The 17,596-nt window shown below is 56.6% G+C and overlaps 2 protein-coding genes across 2 annotated transcripts in view; both read right to left on the bottom strand.

Moving 5' to 3' along the window:
• Nucleotides 1–4,977, bottom strand: part of DDOST (dolichyl-diphosphooligosaccharide--protein glycosyltransferase non-catalytic subunit) — a 12,703-nt gene extending 7,726 nt beyond the window's left edge. Inside the window, 3 exon segments of the mRNA XM_004705379.2 lie at nucleotides 1,992–2,102; nucleotides 2,280–2,571; nucleotides 4,810–4,977. Coding sequence (XP_004705436.2) covers nucleotides 1,992–2,102; nucleotides 2,280–2,571; nucleotides 4,810–4,977 — 571 coding nt within the window.
• KIF17 (kinesin family member 17) overlaps nucleotides 4,756–17,596 on the bottom strand; it is a 35,352-nt gene continuing 22,511 nt past the window's right edge. Inside the window, exons 8-15 of the mRNA XM_013005291.3 lie at nucleotides 17,345–17,593; nucleotides 16,482–16,562; nucleotides 15,366–15,556; nucleotides 14,560–14,791; nucleotides 10,184–10,442; nucleotides 8,530–8,597; nucleotides 6,582–6,699; nucleotides 4,756–5,407 (exon numbers count right to left, since the gene is read on the bottom strand). Of these exons, the coding sequence (XP_012860745.1) occupies nucleotides 5,229–5,407; nucleotides 6,582–6,699; nucleotides 8,530–8,597; nucleotides 10,184–10,442; nucleotides 14,560–14,791; nucleotides 15,366–15,556; nucleotides 16,482–16,562; nucleotides 17,345–17,593 (1,377 nt within the window). The 3' untranslated portion in view covers nucleotides 4,756–5,228. The remainder of the gene's footprint in view (nucleotides 5,408–6,581; nucleotides 6,700–8,529; nucleotides 8,598–10,183; nucleotides 10,443–14,559; nucleotides 14,792–15,365; nucleotides 15,557–16,481; nucleotides 16,563–17,344; nucleotides 17,594–17,596) is intronic.

Below are 17,596 nucleotides of genomic sequence, written 5' to 3'. Positions count from 1 at the left end.
ACTCGTATTACCCAATTTATTAAACGAAAAAGGGAAAATACAGTAAAACATTTTGGACGTTACAATTATCATTTATTATTTATTATATTGTTTATGGCATCAAGCTTGTACAGTATGAGCCAATCAGTGGCAGTAATGACAGAACATGCGCTGTTAAGCAAAAACCGCGATAGAGTGAAGCCGCGGAAGTCGAAGCTCGAAGTGGCGAGGGTTCACTGTATCTAGGATGCTCACAGACAAGGAATGACCAAGAAAGTAGCCCAAGAAAGTGGGGCGGGGGGGTGACAGGTGACTCACCCCAGAGAAAAGACAACCGAGTAGGCTAAGAAAGCTACAACTCCTAAGGAGCCTTGGCTAAAGCTCGGCCACAACCAAATGGCTGGGGACTTGAGCCCACCCAGCTGCTCTGCAGGACCAAGAGCTGCCGATCTGCTCCCAGAGAATCAGCGTCACAAGCCCCAGTCACGCCGCTGCAACGGACACAGCAGCAGCTAACAACATGACTGTAAGCAACCTATGTACTGGATGCACTGGAGGTTAGAAGAAACCCCTTCCCCGGGCCCCACCAAAAATAAAGGAGGCAAACTTCAGTTTCAAATAAGAACGAACTTCTTAACAAAGATGTTCAGGAGTGATATAAATTGCCTCATAAAATAGCTGGGCTCTTTGCCACAGGAATTCTAAAGTATAAACTGGATAATCTAGAACAGAGATATTTGTTATGTTCAAGAAATGCCAGCCCTGTGCTAACCAGCAGGCTCAGGGTGGGGTGTAGCTTTAGTACTGCTTAGGTTCATTTTTGGCCTGAGGCTACAAATATGATCTATTAATGTCAACATACAGAGTCTCTTTACAGCAAATTACATTTCCTTTCTTTTTTTTTAATTTCTTCTTTTTTTAATTTAAATTTTATATTTTGGGGGCTCTTACAGCTCTTATCACAATCCATACACACATCCTTTGTGTCAAACACATCTGTACATACGTTGTCATCTTTTTCAAAACATTTTCTTTCTACTTGAGCCCCATACATTTCCCTTCAACTCAAGGTACAGATGACCAAAATCCTCACAACTGGATCAATAGGTAACATCAAGATAAATGGAGGAGAGATTGAAGTTGTCAAGGATTTCACCTTGCCTGAGTCAACAATCAATGCTCATGGAAACAGCAATCGAGAACAAAAGATGTATTGCATTGGGTAAATCTCTGCTGAGACCTCTTTAAAGTGTTGAAAAGCAAGGATGTGACTTTGAGGACTAAGTGCACCTGACCCAAGCCATGATATTCTCCACTGCCTCACATGCATGTGAAAGTTGGAAGACTGAAAAAACAAACCCAAAAAAAACCCCGATGCATCTGAACTATGGTGTTAGCGAAGAACACTGAGCGCATCACAGACTGCCAAAAGAACAAACCAGTCTGTCTTGGAAGACGAAGACCAGAATGCTCCTTAGAGGCAGGCGAGACTTCATCTCGTGCATTTTGAGTATTATCCAGAGAGACCCGTCCCTGGAGGAGCTCATGACTGGTAAAAAAGAGGAAGGCCCTCAAGATGGGTTGACACTTGGCTGCAACAATGGGCTCAAGCACAAGAACAATTGTGAGGTCGGCGCAGGACCCGGCGGTGTTTCTGTTGTGCCCAGGGTCACGATGAGTGGGAACCTGCCGGTGGCATCTAACAGCATTAATCGCAGCCGTTTCCTTTTCCCGCACAGACAACCCAGCCCTCCATCTTCCGTCAGGGTTAGCGACACTCCCCATCTCGATAAAGCAGCTGCTGCTGCAGCCACAAGGCCCACGATTTGTGGGCACATTCGATCGATCCCCACTATCCTCTGCTGGGCCTCCCGTGTCCAGGCCAGAAATAGGCACTTTCTCTGCAGCAGCCCTCGGGGCTGGCAACCTATCCAGGGATTCACTCAAGAACCAAGAAAAAGCAATTAGGCCCAGGGCTTCAAATCCCGGGTCTGGGGCAACGCGCGCCTTACCTTCCACGGAAGGGGAGAAGATGACGAGATTGTCATAGAGGAACTCGCCGTACTTAATGAGGGACAGGCTGGGGTCGTCGGCTGTCTTGAATGTGAGTTCAAAGCCCCGGTCTGCAGAAGAAAACGGGCTGAGGCCGATGGAAAGCACGGGAAACCGGGGCTGCAGGGCTGGACCAGGGGACCCGCTCGCAGGACTCCAATGGAAGGGAGGTCGGCTGGCACCCTCGGGCCCGGGCGCCTTCCCAGCCCCTGCCCCTCACCCGCCGCCCCCTCGGGTCCCGCTCTCACCCTTCAGACTCCGGAAAAAGAGCGAGTGCGTCTCCCGCAGGTTGAGGTTATCCAGCAGCACTAAGGTGCGGGGACCGCTGGCGCAGACCGGGCCACGCAAGGAGAGCAACAGCCACAAGAGGGACCAAGCACGGAGCGAGATGTGGACTCCCATCTTCCTTCTCCTGCCAAAGCGCCCCGCACCGCGGCACCGGAAGTGCCCGGTCCACGGTCGTCCAATCGCAGGTCGCGGCCCGGGAGTTCCACCCGGAAGTGATCGGAAAGACCGGGACCCGGAGTCCCCAGCCGCCGGCTAGGCAGCAAAGTGGGCGGAGCCTTGTTACACCGTCCCGGGCCGGAGGGGATTCTCTGAACTCTTATTGGCTAAAAGAGCGCTGGGCACCGCCTTCCCAAAGCAAAAGACGCAATCCTAGCGAGACAGCTCTGCAGCCGGAGCCAATCACGAAGGCCGAGCAGCTTTGGCTCCTCCCAGCCGATTCTCGGCCCCGGACCGGTTGCAATCTGCGAGGAGGTCGGCTGCTTCCTCGCTGCGTTGTCCGCGAGGGACTGCGCCGGCGGCGGCCACTCCGAGCCACCTCCTCGTCCCTCTTTAGCGGAAGCCTGGGCGGATTCCAGACGGGAGCCTGAGTTCCCGGGGAGGAGGGGCTGAATAAACAGGATCAGGAACTGGGGCCTTCTGACGCTTGGGGCTCTCGACCCAGGCCGCCACGGGCCGTGCTGGCCACTTTGGCGGCTCCGTGGATGAGCGGTGGACTGGCCTTAACCCTTAGTAAGCTACAGTTTGGGAATTAGGGGGAGCCTTGGCGATACCGTAGGGTAAGCGTTGGATTGCTAACTACAAAGCTTTCTGTTCTACAACTTACGGCTTCGCAACCCCGATCACCGTGGGGTCGCTAGGAGAGCCAGTCAACCCAGTGCGGTGGGTAACACCGGGCGCGGCGGGTTCAGGCTGAGCACCTGGTCTCACCATGTGGTTTCCAAGCCTCCCCAAACTGTGCTGGCTTGTCAACATTTCAGCGGCTCCATGGTGAAGACAAACGATGAGAAAGGGCAGATGTTTTCTGACCTTCTACACGTGTCCACGTGTCTTTGAACTGTGGTGCTAGAGGAGAATGTGGAAGGGTCCGGGGACTGCTAAAAGGGCAGACAGGCAAGGACTTTGGGCACATTGTCAGGAGACGCCTGTCCCTGGAAAAGGACATCATGTTTGGTAAAATGGAGGGGTAGTGGAAACAACGAGAGCCCGCAATGAAATGGATTGACAGTGGCTGCGTCGATGGGCTCAGCACAGGAATAGTTGCAGGCGGCGCAGGACCAGGCAGTGCCACCTGTTGTGCACAGGGTCGTTATGGCTCCGGGCCGACTCGGTGGCACCTAACAACACACTTGCCCACCAAGCCAAGAATGAAGGGCAGAAGTCAAAAGCCACCACGCCTCCCGATTCAGCTTCCCCTCCATCCCCACTGGCTCAGTCCTGAGTCCTCACCATGAAATCCTGCAAGCCACCCACCACGCTCTCTCACCCTCCCCACAGAACCAGTTCCCCCCACATTCAGACCCAGGGGTGGCAAACCCGTGGCTTGAGTCTGGCACAACTTAGGGACCCCAGGTTTCCACCTCCTCTTGTAGCCTCAGCCCCTGCTCAGGGCTTCCAGGGAACAGGCATTGCCCAACCATCACAATCCCTGGGTTTCTGGCACCCTGGCATCTGCTCACAAAGCTCCCACCAGGCCCACCCTGCCCACACTCCAGCTTCTCAGGGTGCACCCCACCTTGAGGCAGACCCACCCAGGTGCTGCTCCCTTCCAAAGGGTGCTTCGCTCCCTGGGGGATGTGACTCACCCTAGCCTCCCGCAGCTGCCTTCGATGAGGCTCATGTCTGTCATCACCTCAGCGGGCCCCTCCAGCTGTGAGCGCCCCCCCGCCCTTCCCAAGTGAGGCAAGACAGAGCAAGAGGCAGTGATGTGAAGCACCTACTGTGTGCCAGGATCCTGACACACATCACATTTGCCCTCACAAGAACCCTGTGAATGGGCATTAGCCCCATGTCACAGATGAGGCCCAGAGTGAACTGGGAGGGCAGCCAGCACCAAAGGCCAAAGCTTCTACATCAAACCTGGAATCCAGCTAGCCCCAGGATGCCTGGGGCAAGCAGAGAGGGGCATCTCCAGTATCCAGGGGGGCCTGGATTAATTTCTGGCCCCGGCAAGAAATCCAGTGCAGGCAAACCCCCAGAGATAGGTCAATTCTTAGGCCTTTCTCTGGCCTCACAAGGCATGCCCTCTATTTTCCAATACATGGGCTCCAATTTCCTCGGCCACAACTTTAAGAGTCTAATGGAAGCTCAGACGCACTCCTCAGGAACATGTGCTTGGGCTCATGATTGCAGGGGGCTGCAGAACCCCTCATGGCTCCAGGGACCAGCGAGCCACAGCGGGGAGGGCCCAGTGACAAAGGCAGTGACCAGGGAGGGGAGTCTGTCTTTAAGAGGCAGTTTATTGTGGCCACTGCCCAATCAAGGGCCACAGACCAGCGGCAGCAGGTGAGCTGGGAGCAGCTGCACCTCCTTAGGGAAGGCACACTTCACAATCACTAAGATGCTCTGCTTCACACACGGAAGCCACCGTACATTGTCAGGGCCGCTGGTAAAGGCCCGGGGGCAGGGCTGGGGCTCCAGAGCCCAGGCAGAGACCCACATGGTGGGCAGGAATGTAGGTTCTGGGCAGGCAAGCAGGTGGAAATACTGATGTGGTGTGGAGAGCTGGCCCAGGCCCAGCCTCGAGGGGTCACACCCCAGACAGAACCCGGGATGAGCTCTCTGGGGCACAGGGAGGGGGGTGAGTCTTCCCAGGGCTGAGGGCAGGTGAGGGAAGCCTGGCTGAGGCTGCCCTGGGAGGGCCTGGCGGGCTCAAGAAGCCTGGCGGCAGGGCAGCGGCCAGCAGCCGGTGGTCACAGAGGCTCGCTGCTAAAGTTGCTTTTGCTCTTTTTGCGCTTGGCCTTGGTGAAGGGGATGTCGAGGGACTCAAGGCGGAAGGGCCGGGGCTGGGGCATTTCTGGGAGCTGGGTGGGTGTGATGGCAGAGTTGTTGCTGAGAGGGGAGCCGAGGCCTGGCGGCGAGCTGTGGTGACCTGTGGAGAAGAAGGCAGAAGGTGCTGGTAAGGCAGGGGAGAAAGAGTCTGAGAAGCGGTTCCAACAGAGACCTGATGCTCGCCCCCGAGTCCCAGTACAAGGAGATGGCCCAGGGGCGTGGAGTTCTGAAGCCTCACACTGGCACAGCCTGGGACCTCAAGGCCCAGCTCCACCACTTTCCAAAAGGCTACCCTGGGGCGAGTCACCTCTCCTGGGCCGCTCTTTCCTTATCTGTGCCAAGTCGATGCTAGTTTCTTTCCTGGTCCCCCAACTCCACTTGGCGTCACTTAAATCTCATTCTCCAAACTTCACCGCCATGGGACTGATGCTGACTGGCAGCGACGCCGTGGGCAGAGAAGAAGTGTCCCTGTGGGTTTCCGAGACTTTGCCTCCTGACTGAGGCAGACAGCCTCTGCTTTCTCCCATGGAGCAGCTGGGAGCTTTGAACCCCTCACCTTGCAGTTTGTGACTCAGTGTGTAGCCCAGGACACAACTGAAACCAACTCACTGCCATGGAGTCGACGCCAACATCCTGGTGACACGGCGGTTACGCACTGGCCTACTAACTGCCAGGCGGGCAGTTGGAGACCACCAGCCAATCCTTGGGAGAAAGACGGGGCTCTCCACTCCCATGAAGAGTTACAGTCTCGGAAACTCTCAGGGGCAGTTCAACTGTATCCTCCAGGGTCACTCAGACTCTACCATCAGGGGTCCTTTAAATGGCATTAAAGAACTAACATTTTGTTTTTCCGTCCAATTACTGGAAGCTCTGTGGTCTGATTTTTATGTTAAAAGCAGAAGAATGAAGTCATTTTCAATTCTTGCTTTTAAAATGGTGTTGTGTTCTTGCTGGCCAGCCCTGTGCTCCTTGTTAGATTCAAGTTAGTCATCGTCCCTGGTGGCGGGGGCCCTGAGGCACTGACCACTGCAAGCGATCACACATGCCAGGGCCCTGAGCTTTGTGCCCAGGGAGACAGATAACTCCAAAGGAGACAAGGAGACTGCCTACTGAGCCCTTCTCCTCAATTGGTTGTTCAGCTGGGGACACGGAGGCTGGGAGAGACACTCGGGGTTGGTGGGACCTCTAACTCCAAGCCGCCATGCCTCTCCCAGGTGGTAGAGAGCCTGGCTGGCACTGGGGAAGGGGCGGGAGGGAGGAGGGGTGTCACTCACTGAGGCTCTTCATGGGGTCCGTGCTGAGGATCTGGCTGGCCCTCTTGGGTCGGAAGTAGTTGCTGGCGATATTTTCGCTGTCACTTCGACTGAGCATCACCTTGTAGCGGTCTTCTTCCTGCTGGGGTCCCGGTCCTGGTTGGTGAGGGCCCCTGGTACGTGCGAGCCCTGGAAGCCTGGTGGGGGAGCCTCCCTGACCTTCCCCTTACCTTGAGGGGTGGAGCAGGTGTCGCCCACTCTGGGGCACCTGACCTCCAGCCCAACCAGGCAGCTCAGGCCAGGGCAGCCACAGTGGCCAGGTGAACCCCTTCTCCCTTCCTCAGCTCGGGGAGGGCTTTGTTCCCTGGTTGAATCAGGGCAACCTCAAAACTGGGTGTTCTGCCAGCTCCAGCGTGTGTGTGTGTGTGTGTGTGTGTGTGTGTGTGTGTGTGTGTGGTGGTTTACACTCTGAGCCTGTCAGGGAATCCACAGCAGATGTGACCCAGTAGCCAGCTCTGGCACACTGGCCCTGCTCTCGCCACAAGCCCAGCTTCTCCTCACTGCCTTTTCATCAGGGCCGCGGGGCTGCTCTCCTCAGCCTGAGTCTGTCCTGCGGGGAACACCTTCCTCCCACTTGAACTGGTTCTGGTGTCCTGGTGGGCTGACCCTCCATACTTGCTTCCTGCATGACCTCACCTGGGCCAGTCTCACAAAGACGACTCCCTGGGCACAGCAATTGGACCAGGAGGAGGCCCGGGACCCAGGCCGATGCCCTCGGAATCTTCAGGATGCTGCCAGAGCTGGCTGGTCTCGTCTCGTTGGATTATGAATTGCCAGCGGCCAGGAGGTGCAGACGGACACAGAACCCTGGCACTGCACCCCTAGATCCAGCCATGCCTGTGCCTAGTCTGCGAACATGAACTGACCAATCCCCTATTTTGCTGTTGCGTATTCTCTATCACTGGGAAGATAAAGCACCCTGATCAATTGGGACCCCTCTAGGGTCCCAAGCTAACAGATTTGTTTCTCAGCAATAGTTTTCCTATACTACAGAGAGGCACCTCACGGTGTTCCCTGCAGCCACCCTTCCAGGTGCTTGGCTAGAATTCCATAGCCGTATGACTGAAAGGAATGCTCTGTGTGGACTTGCTGGATTATCTGGAATGGTTTAAGGGAAGGGTCAGCTACTAATGGCCCATGGGTAAGGTGACCAGACGTCCCGCTTTTGGAGGGACAGTCCCGATTTTTAACAATTTTTCCCGTGTCCTGCGGCGTTTTTAAAAGTCCTGATTTTTGGAAAGAATGCATGACAAGCTAAGGTAGACGGTTTTCAGCTGCCATGTGGCTATTTCGCCAGGATATGAGTTTTATCAATGGTGTCCCGCTTTTGTCCCGCTTCACCCAGGTTAACATCTGGTCCCCTTACCCATGGGCCACATGTGGCCACAGCCTGCTTCTGTAAATGAAGCTTTAGGAGACACAGCCACGCACATTCCCTAAGTATCATCATGGCTGCTCTCCTGCGACCAGCCGCCTCGGCGGTTCCCAGAGAAGAACCACGAAGCTTGCAAGGTTCAAGCCGGCTCAGCAAATGCTTCCCAAACCCTGCCTTACAGGCACTGGGGGCTTCAGATAAATTGCGGGGGAGTTCCAGTGTCGTCTTCCTGCATTTCCCCAGCTTCGGAAGCCCCCTCTGCCTTTCATGCAGCACGATCGACTGTGGGCGGAGGACAACACAGCAGGGTGGCCCGAGGATCCGGGTCTCTGGCTCCCCAACCCCAGAGAACCTTGAACATGCTGCCTGTCTCGGGTTTGGAGAAGCCTCCGTCTGCACCTGCAGGACGGGCCTCCTTACACCATTGCACTTCCCCTAGGCCAAGGCTCCCAGTGCAGGCCCAGCCTTAATCCTTAGGTAAACGGAGGGCAGGAATCTAGGCCCCCCCCACCATGCTGCCAGGGCCTTCCTTACCAGGCCTGGGTCGCCGTTGTCCGCTGCAGAGGTCTTGCGGACAGGTTTGCTTGGTGGCCCTGTTGGGACTGCCGTGGGGAAAAGAAATGCTGAGTTCCTGGTCCGGGGAGGGGGGGGTGAGGGCAGGGGTGGACTAAGCTGAGGGGCTATCCACAGAACTGGGGCTCAGGGGAGGACACATCCCCAGTCCAAACTCATTAACTTTGAGAAACAGATACCAAAGAAAGCGCCCCCCACCCCCACCCCCCACAGTTGCATGCAAGATGCTGGGCAGGGGAGGCTGCTGCCGCCCAGGGATTGTGGGAATGGGAGGGTCGAGTCTCTGCAAGGAATAGTCATGGCCGGCCACACCCATCAGAGAGGGAGGCCGTGGACAGACAGACACTGTTGGCGGGGAGGTGGAATGGAGGCCCTCAGGCCATGGCAGGACAAGGTAGGTGCTGCCACTCCCTGAAGGAGCAGAACCAGGCAGTGGCTGGAGAGAGACCCGTGGTGAGGTCTGGGGAGGTGAAGGGACCCTCCAGATGATCCTGCCCAACCCCTGCTTTGTAAAGAGGGGGCACTGAACGTCAGTGATGACCGGCGACCAAAGGTCCCACGTGGGGGGGTCTGGTCCATCACAAGAGCAGACAGCGAACCAGAGCATGTGCGCTGGTGTCCAGCCCCGTACCTACAGCTCACTCCATCTAAGTCCCTTCAGCCCCCTGGTATTCCCGCTCCTCGCACACCCCTGCGAGGCTGAAATCAGGGCAAAGATCCCTGGCCATGACAGAAGGCATCCAACACCAACTACAGGCCAGGCGGCGCTCTAACCAAGCATCTCACATGGGCAGTGAAGCCCAGGACACCTGGGACCTGTGCAGGGCGGTGACCCATCAGAGAAGGGAAGCCCCAATTTCTCCCACCAAACCCAAACCAAGCTCACTGCCATCAAGTCAGTTCCGACTCTCAGAGACCCTGTAGGGCAGGGTAGCACTGCCCCCTGTGAGTGTCCCGGATGAACTCTTTCCCCAGGAGCTGCGGGGAGTTTTCCGAACCGCTGACCTTGCTGTTGGCCCTGCTGGCACAGTGGTTACTCTTTGGGCCACAAGCTACAAGGTCAGCAGCTAAAAGCCCACGCCCCTGCTCCTCAGAAGATTGCGGAGCTAAGCCCATGGCTACAGTCTCGGAGACCCACAGGGGCAGCTCTGCCCTGCCCCTACAGAGTGGCCGTGAGTGGGCATCGCCTCGCTGGCCATCAGTTTGGTTTGGGTTTGGACCTTGCAGCTAGCAGCCCCACCGGGCTCCTCCTTTCCCACTATACTACCGAGAGTGAGGAGATGGGGCGAGGCTGTACCCTGCTGCTTTGGGAAAACAAGGGAGCCCTGCCCAGTCCCGCTTCTCACAGACTTCCAGGAAGCACACCGTGAACCCTCACACCCCCCTCTGTAAGGTGCTGCCAGGAATCCCCCTTCCTAGGTGAGGCGGCCAACTCACAGGAGAGACCCCGGAGTGGGGAGCCGGGATCCCGCTCCCAGCGGCCTGACTCCAGAACACACCTTTCTCTCTGGCCCCATGGGTAGGGCGCCCTGGTAGACTACAGGAGGGCAGACTGGGGAAGAAGGGGGGGTGGGGGGTGGGGCTGGAGGACGCAGGGGGCAGCCAAGCTCCTGACCTACTGGGAGGCTGGTTTTCAGGATGACAGGCTCGGGGACCTTCCAGAAGCCGTTATCCTCGTCCCAGGAGGACTCCCGCCGAATCTTCTCCAGGTTGCTGTAGTTACAGTCCCGGCGAATCAGGGGCTGCACCTGCTCCAGGAGCTGCTGGAAGAGCATGAAGTCCCGCTCCTGCCTGCGGATGGTGGCCAAGTAGTCGATCTTCTCCAGCTCAAACTCCGACTGGAGGTCCTTGATCTCCACCTCTGCCGCCCGGAGCTGAAAGCCAAGCAGGAGCGGCAGTGAGCAGGGAGAAGCCCTCGCAGCCCCGCTGACCATCCAACCAGTACCCCTTCCTGCTTGCCACTCATCCACCCATCCATCCATCCCTATCTCCACCATCCATCCATCCTGCCCATACCCTCATCTACCTGCCCTGCAACCACCAATCCTTCTATCCATCCACTCATGAATACTCCTCCCAACTCCCCTCCAGCATTTACATGAGCACCTACTATGCCCACAGCCTGCAAAGGTTTCTGAAGGAGGCGGCGGTGGAAGAACAAGAAGGAGGTGTTGTTCACCAAGCCATGTGCCAGCCTTTGATCATGACCCCACACCTGCACATTGTATCTAGGACCTTTTTTAAAAGTAACCCACAAACACTAGACCCCACCACAGCCCTGAACAGTCTCACAGAACTACACAGATAGTCTTCCTCAGGGAAGCAGAGCACTAGACACACCTGAGTCCGCTCTCTCCCACTGCCACAATTCTCACCACAGCGGGGTCTGACTGGACTCTGAGACTCAGTGGAGGGGGAGGACCATCAAGATCAGTCTCTCCAAACCTTTATTGTAAAGATGGAGGGACTGAGAATCAATAACCTTCAGACAGACACACAGGCGGCCAGGGGCAAAAGCAGACATTGAACCACCTGGAATGATCCACAGCTGGTTTCTCTCCAGCTTGGACAAGCCTTGAGCTTAAGAGTCACATCCCATCCGAACTTGGCCATGGATTCCAGACTCTCCTGCCCAGGTCTTCCAGCCGGGCCCTCCGATCCCTCTAAGCACCAGTGTCTCCCAACTCCAGCCATACCCATCCCTCCCCAAGCCCCACACAGCCGGCCGGCTGCATGGTCTGTTTCCACAAAGAGAGGATACAGTTCAAACAATAACAAAGCATGATTGCGTAAATTCCTGGGACTGATCGCTACCGGGACGGTTAGTTTGGTAAGAATCTGATGCGTGAAGGGGCAGCAGTTCCCCACGACGGGACCTACCACAGTGGACTTCATAATGGCACCTGCTGTGAGCAGCAAGCAGTGGGAGGCTAAGGAAGGTAGAACGGACGCCTAGGGCACAGTCCGACGACACTGACCATGCTCCGTTTCTTCAGTTGGATGTCAGATATGTCTTTTTACGTATGCACATATATGTACACGTATACTTACATATACACATGCACGGACATGTATTTGCAGTCCTCACTTACTAGCATGGTTAGGGTCCAAAGACTGGGCTATTATGTGGAATTCGGCACTCTTCAATAATGAAGGATGGCCCGTATCCGCTCACAAAATAGATAGAAGAGGATGACGTCATGACACAGCTGGATCACTGTGGATCAGGCCCAGCGTTACTCTGCATTTGTGACTATGTCACTGATGTGCACAATCATTGGATAGTGGCTTGTTTCTGGTGGTGTACGAGATCATCGCTAAGGGAGGGGGAGGTATAGCACTCTTCAGACCAGCAAACCACCGGAAAGCCCCCACGTGTCCATCTGGAGACAACACGTGAACAGTGCACACCTCTCGGGGGAGTATATCGTCGATACAATACCTATGCTGCCAAGGTATGAGAGGTAGGCTGGACTGCGCCTGCGTGCAGACATAGGGGTGGTTATGGGTTTTTCTACATATCAGTTTTGCTGCAATGTATAGTCATACATGTGATAAAGCACAGAGGGCGCACAGCTGTGGAAACTTCTTAGACAGAATCACCTGCAAGACTGAGGGAGTTGGCTGGAAAGCTAAAAACCACAGTCCTGTGAGTCAAGAGCCAGGGGCTCCATGTAGAACCCGCAGACAAGGTTCTAGCACCCCAGTCTGGCGAGCGGCGTGTGGGGTCTTACAAGTGTGCGAGTGGCCACCTCCAAAGCCACCCCTGCTCTCTGCACAAGGAGAGTGGAGAGAAGACAGGCTCAGGGGACATCCGTCCAAGGGCTAACGGCGCACGGTCGCCTGTGCCGGAGACCAGAACGCGACAGTGCCTGGCCACCACAGACCATGCCGATCGGGAGCACAACAGAATGTTCTGGGTAGAGGGGAGAAAAACGCAGATTGGAACTCAAATTCATTAAAAAAGAGAGTGAAAAGGACCAGACTTATTGGTTTGGTAGAGCCTAGAAGAGGCCCCCAGCACATGGTCGTAAAAGGCTCTTCTAATGAGGGCCCACAGCAATGGCCGCCTCGCAACCCCATGATAGGACAAAAGTAAGTGTTGACCCCTGGGAGGCATGTGCTCCTGAGGACAATCAACCACAGGACACCAAAGGCAACATTTGCCCCAAAAGAAAGAGACAGAAGGCAGAATGGGGTGGGGCAACCAGGGGCCGGAAGCAGGGAACAGGGGCATTGCAGAGCGTGCTGGCAGGCTCACGGAAGCAGGCTGTGTGACCATCACTGAAACAGATAGCACCTCTGCTTACACACTTCCACCTGCGGCACAGGCAGATGTTGAAAAGGAAAATCTCTGAGAACGAGCATTCAGTAATGTGAGCACCTTTAAATGATCTTTAAGATGAAATAAAACAACTGAACTATGGAACGTTATATCGCTAAGAGCGCCCAATAAAATGCTTTAGAAAACAATAAAACAAAGACTGGTTGCTGTCCGTTTGTTCGTTTGTTTTCAGGAGGCAGGCAGGAGAACTGTCCACCCACACTGCTGTAGAGCAGTCTCCAGGGTGGAGAGTGCCACTCACGTGTGTCCAGTGGACCTGTGCTCCACAGCGTGTCCACCGACTGGCTGTCTGGAAATACCTCGCAGGCCTTCTGAGGCTCCGATAGGTAGACTCAAGCCTCCAGGCTTTCAGTTAGCAGAAACGCACATTACCATTCGCACCATCCAGGGACAGCTGAGTCAGAGAGAGGGGACTTCTAAGAAGGGCCTAGGATGGATACACACACACAAACACACAAACACACGTCTGCTTGCTCAGGAAGAACTAGTCTTCAACATGGTGATCAAATTACAGGAAATTCACCTGAGAACATTATGAAAAGGTAAGACAAATCGCCAAGAAGATTTTTTTAAATGAACAACAAAAAGTAATTGACTTCGAAGATGTCAGGCTGAGGGCGATCAGGAACACTGCCAGACCCCGGAAATAGGCAAAAGAGATGATGCCGGCTCCCTGCAGAGTGCCGGCACTGCCCGGCAGACCCTCACACCCCGTGGACTTGTGTTGACTGGCGAACTTGCAAATACACAATTGATCTCCATCTTGCAAAAAGGCAGCCCCGCCCATGACATCTGAAGGCACGGCAGGATATCAGCCAGTGTTCTCACCTCTGTTGGCAGACGTATTTCCACCCCTTTGATTGTGCATGTTGACATGTGCAAATATAATCTTCAAATTCTCTTTGAAGTGGTCTTAACATCTTAAATGAGCTAACTAATGAGGTCAGGGACATTTTTGACATCTGTTTATTTTACATTTAGCCTATGAATCATCTTTTCAGCTTCTTGAAAAAACGAGAGTTTATCAGGAGCCTAAGACTTTACCCTGAGACCAGATGCATGCTCCAGCAAGCTCCTTGCCAGTGATACCAGTGTTTCCAGGGCGGGGACTGGGGGAGGACCACTGAGGATGGGCAAGGAGGACCCTGTGCAGAGAAGGTGCAGAGAGAGGCAGAAGTGCGCTCTCCTCTCCCCTAGCTTCCTGTCCATGCTGAGCTCAGCCACATTCCCTTCCTAGAAAGGTTGACCTGGCTGCTCTCTGCCTGGGAGGTGCTTCCCTCGGGTCACATGGCTGCTTCTTGGCTGTCAAGTCCCACCTCAGAGCCACTGCTCCCTTGAGAACTGCCCTGGCCCCCATGCACAGTGGCCCCAGGAAGTGCGGGGGTTCTGTTAATGCCCCCCTGCTGGCAGGGGTGGGGGTGCGGGTGTCATGGTAAGTGCACTTACGTCTCTAGTCTCTATGAAAAGGCGCAGCATAGCAGCCCTTCAGCTTTCTCTCCTCAGCACCGCCCACTTCTGACACTTCAGTGTCCACCCCAGCCCTGCTCCCTGGTAGCAGGGACAGGCTTGCGAGCTTGCCTGCCTGCCTGCAGGGGGGTGGGGGGCAGTGATGCCTGGGTGTGGGGAGAGGGGCTGGCGGCCCTCACCTTCTTCTGCATCTTCTCCAGCAGCTTGCTCTTGGCCCTGACCTCCTCCTGGATGGAGTCGTAGACGGTGAGCAGCATCCAGTCCCCGCTGTCCTCGTCCGAGTTCTGCAGGGCCGCCACCAGCTGCTTCTTGCGCTCGTCCGCGTACCGCTTCCGCCGCTTGTGCTTCTCCTTCAGGTCCTTGTTCTTGGCCTGCTCCCCGCCTACCACCTGCCGCTCCAGCAGCTGCAAGCTGGAGGGCAAAGGGGACTTGACCACACCTGGCGTGCGGCCAGCACTTGCTACCCAGCACGTGCTGGCTCAGGTGAGCTTTGTCCTACCCAGATCCTCCCAGAAACCCACTTTCCAGAGAAGGAAACTGAGGCTCAGTGTGTCTAGACACTTGCTCAGGGTCAGAACCGGGGGGGACTCCCAGTCTGTCCCCAGCAGCGGTGGTGACCGTAGGACAAGGGAGGCGAGTCTCTTCCTGCGGCGCCAGAGCTGCCCCACTTGCTCGTGCCCATGGGGGCGCTGCACCCCACAGCTGGGCAGACTGGGGCCTTGCTCTGAGGCCCTCTGCATGGTCAGGGCCATTCTGCACTCTGGGCCCTGGGCTCCGACACTGGCAGGGGCTAAGCCCCGAGCCAGAAGTGAGCAACGAGGCTCAGAGACGCTTCGAGGCCGAGTCTGTGAGGCCAGCGCTCCAGGTAGGCTCCTTACTGCTGGGGTGGCCTGACTCTAGGGTGGGACAGGCACCCGGGACGCTCCCTGGAGGTTTGGGACAAGCCATCTGCACCCCAGGTTCCACCCTGGGAAGGGAAGCTTACCGGGCAAGCACCTGCTGCTGGTCCACCACGGCGTCCGCCTCCACGCCTGCGCTCTCCCTCTTCAGGCCTCCCGGGGCCAGCAGGGGGCAAGGCTGGGCCACCAAGGCCACCGGGGTCTCAGCTTCAGCCTCCACACCGTGCTCTGGGGCAGGAGTCACCTCCTCGGACACTTCCAGGGCTAGGCCAGCCTCCTGAACAGAGAGAAATTAGCCTGGGGGGGTGGGAGAAGGGGGGAGAGGAGGCAGCCCCGGGGGCCTCAGCCCCCAAGGGGCCATCCTGGCCCCTCCACCGCCTGGGATAGGTCCCCTGTGGCAGAGAGACACCAGCTCTACAGCTCCCAGTGAATTCTATGCTCTCCCAGCTTCCCCGGCCACTCCATCCCAGCTGCGCAGGGCAGAGCCACTCCAAGAGGAGAAATCAAGTCCCAGACACCCATCCCCACGGGAGGGGCCCTTCTGGCTTCCCTTCCAGGCCTGCAGTGCCCTCCACAATGCGGCCTCGCCCTAGCCGACCCCTTATCCACCTGCAGCTACTCTGGCCTGTTTCTAATAAATTCGAGACCTTCCAGCCCCAGGGACTTCTGTACTTTGCCTCTGCCTTCCCTGGGCTCCTGCTTACTGCAGGAGTCACATCCTGTGTGTCACTTCCCTGGTAAAAGCCCCCTGGGGCCCTCCACCAACCCTCTGCCCTGCCTTCCACCTGCTTCCCTCCGGCTGGGGCTCTGCTCAGGCAGGGCGAACTCCAGGATGGAGGGCTCACCAGCCATCAGGTCCTGAAGGTGGCTATGTTCTTTCTCTACAAAAGCACATCATCTAAAGCCCCTTCTTTGTCCCACCCGCTATAGTGGCCTGCTGGGCTTTCTTGGGAAGCAGGTAGAGCCCTGAGGGTCTTCTCTAAGGGGGAACTTTGGGGCTGTAACCACGGCCTGTAATCATGGCCCCCCGGGGAAACCGGAGATCTTGGGCACTGCAGTCCTCTGACTGGGGCTTCACTTTGCAGGGACCATCTGGTACAACTCTATGATCAGGATGCTGTCCCCGTGCCGAGGATGGGAACAGAGAGAGGAGACAGGCCCTTGAGGCCCCTCCCACACAGAGAGCCCCCACAGGCACTCACCATCCTGGGCAGGGCAGGGCCATTTGCCTCAGGTTCAGGCCTGGGGTCGCTGAGCTGCAGCAGATCTGCCAGGAAGGGTTGCTGGGGGTGGGTAGGAGGGGGAGGGATGGTCTGAGCCAGAGTCATTCTGGGCCTTGACTCCAGGCTGCCCACAAAGCCCATTCTTGCCCTGTCTCCCCTGCTGAGAGGAGGTGTGGCTGGGGACAGTGAAGGGCAGAGGCAAGAAGAGCAAGAAGGAGAGTGGTCTGCGCACCGGCTGTGTGCCAGGGCCTGCACTGTCTCCTGGGAGGCACAGCACTACCCCCACTTTACAGATTACAAACAGAGGCCCAGAGAGCTCATTGCCCAAGGTCACCCAACTCCAGTAAGAGGGGGAGCTGAGATCTGCACCCAGGTCTGTTTGCCTGACTCAAAGGCCTATGGTCTTTACAGAGAGAGAGAGAGCAGAAAGCAGACACAGGGTGGAAAGAGGCATTTCTAAATGAGTTTCAAGGAGGCCAGAGGAGAGAACGATGGACAAGGGCCAGGGTGAGGGAGGGCAGCAACCCCGGTCCCCCCGGGAGCCGCTGCGAGGGGCCTGAGCTTTGTGAGGTGCAGAGGAGTTGGGCCAAGACCCCCTGAGCCCTGCAGGCCTGCACACTCGGCAAAGTCCCCAAACAGGTGTCCCTCGGGCAGCGGGTCAGGGCCTACCTGGCAGAACTTCCTTATCTCCATCCTAAGTTTGCTACCGACAGCATGTCCCTTTCCCAGTCCCACGAATACCAGGCCCCGAGTGGTCACCAGAGCCTGTGCCACACGGGGAGGCAGCAGAAGGGGCAGCTCTGTGGCCCACCGCACCCCCAACCCTGCATGGCATCAGCTACCTGCTTAGGGACTTTGGCTGTGTCCTCGGGGGGCATGTCTGTCTTGGCCACGGTGGCGGAGAGTTTGGCCAACTTGGCTTCCAGCTCGGCAAAGGGGTCCTGCAGACCCGGCAGCAATTCCAGGACCCTCAGTTCTGGCTTCTCTTCCTGGAGGGAGCTCACATCCCCCTGAGACCTGGTGGCCTCCTGGCTGAGACACTCCTCCGGGAAGTACTTGTCCTTGGGCTCGGGCTCGGGCTCGGGCTCGGGCTC

This window comes from Echinops telfairi, unplaced genomic scaffold, assembly GCF_000313985.2.
Source record: "Echinops telfairi isolate 266 unplaced genomic scaffold, ASM31398v2 ScPeMD7_7457;HRSCAF=8495, whole genome shotgun sequence".
NCBI classification, from domain to species: Eukaryota; Metazoa; Chordata; class Mammalia; order Afrosoricida; family Tenrecidae; genus Echinops; species Echinops telfairi.
Note: the sequence above shows the minus strand (reverse complement) of the source record. Positions and strands in the feature narration are given on the sequence as shown.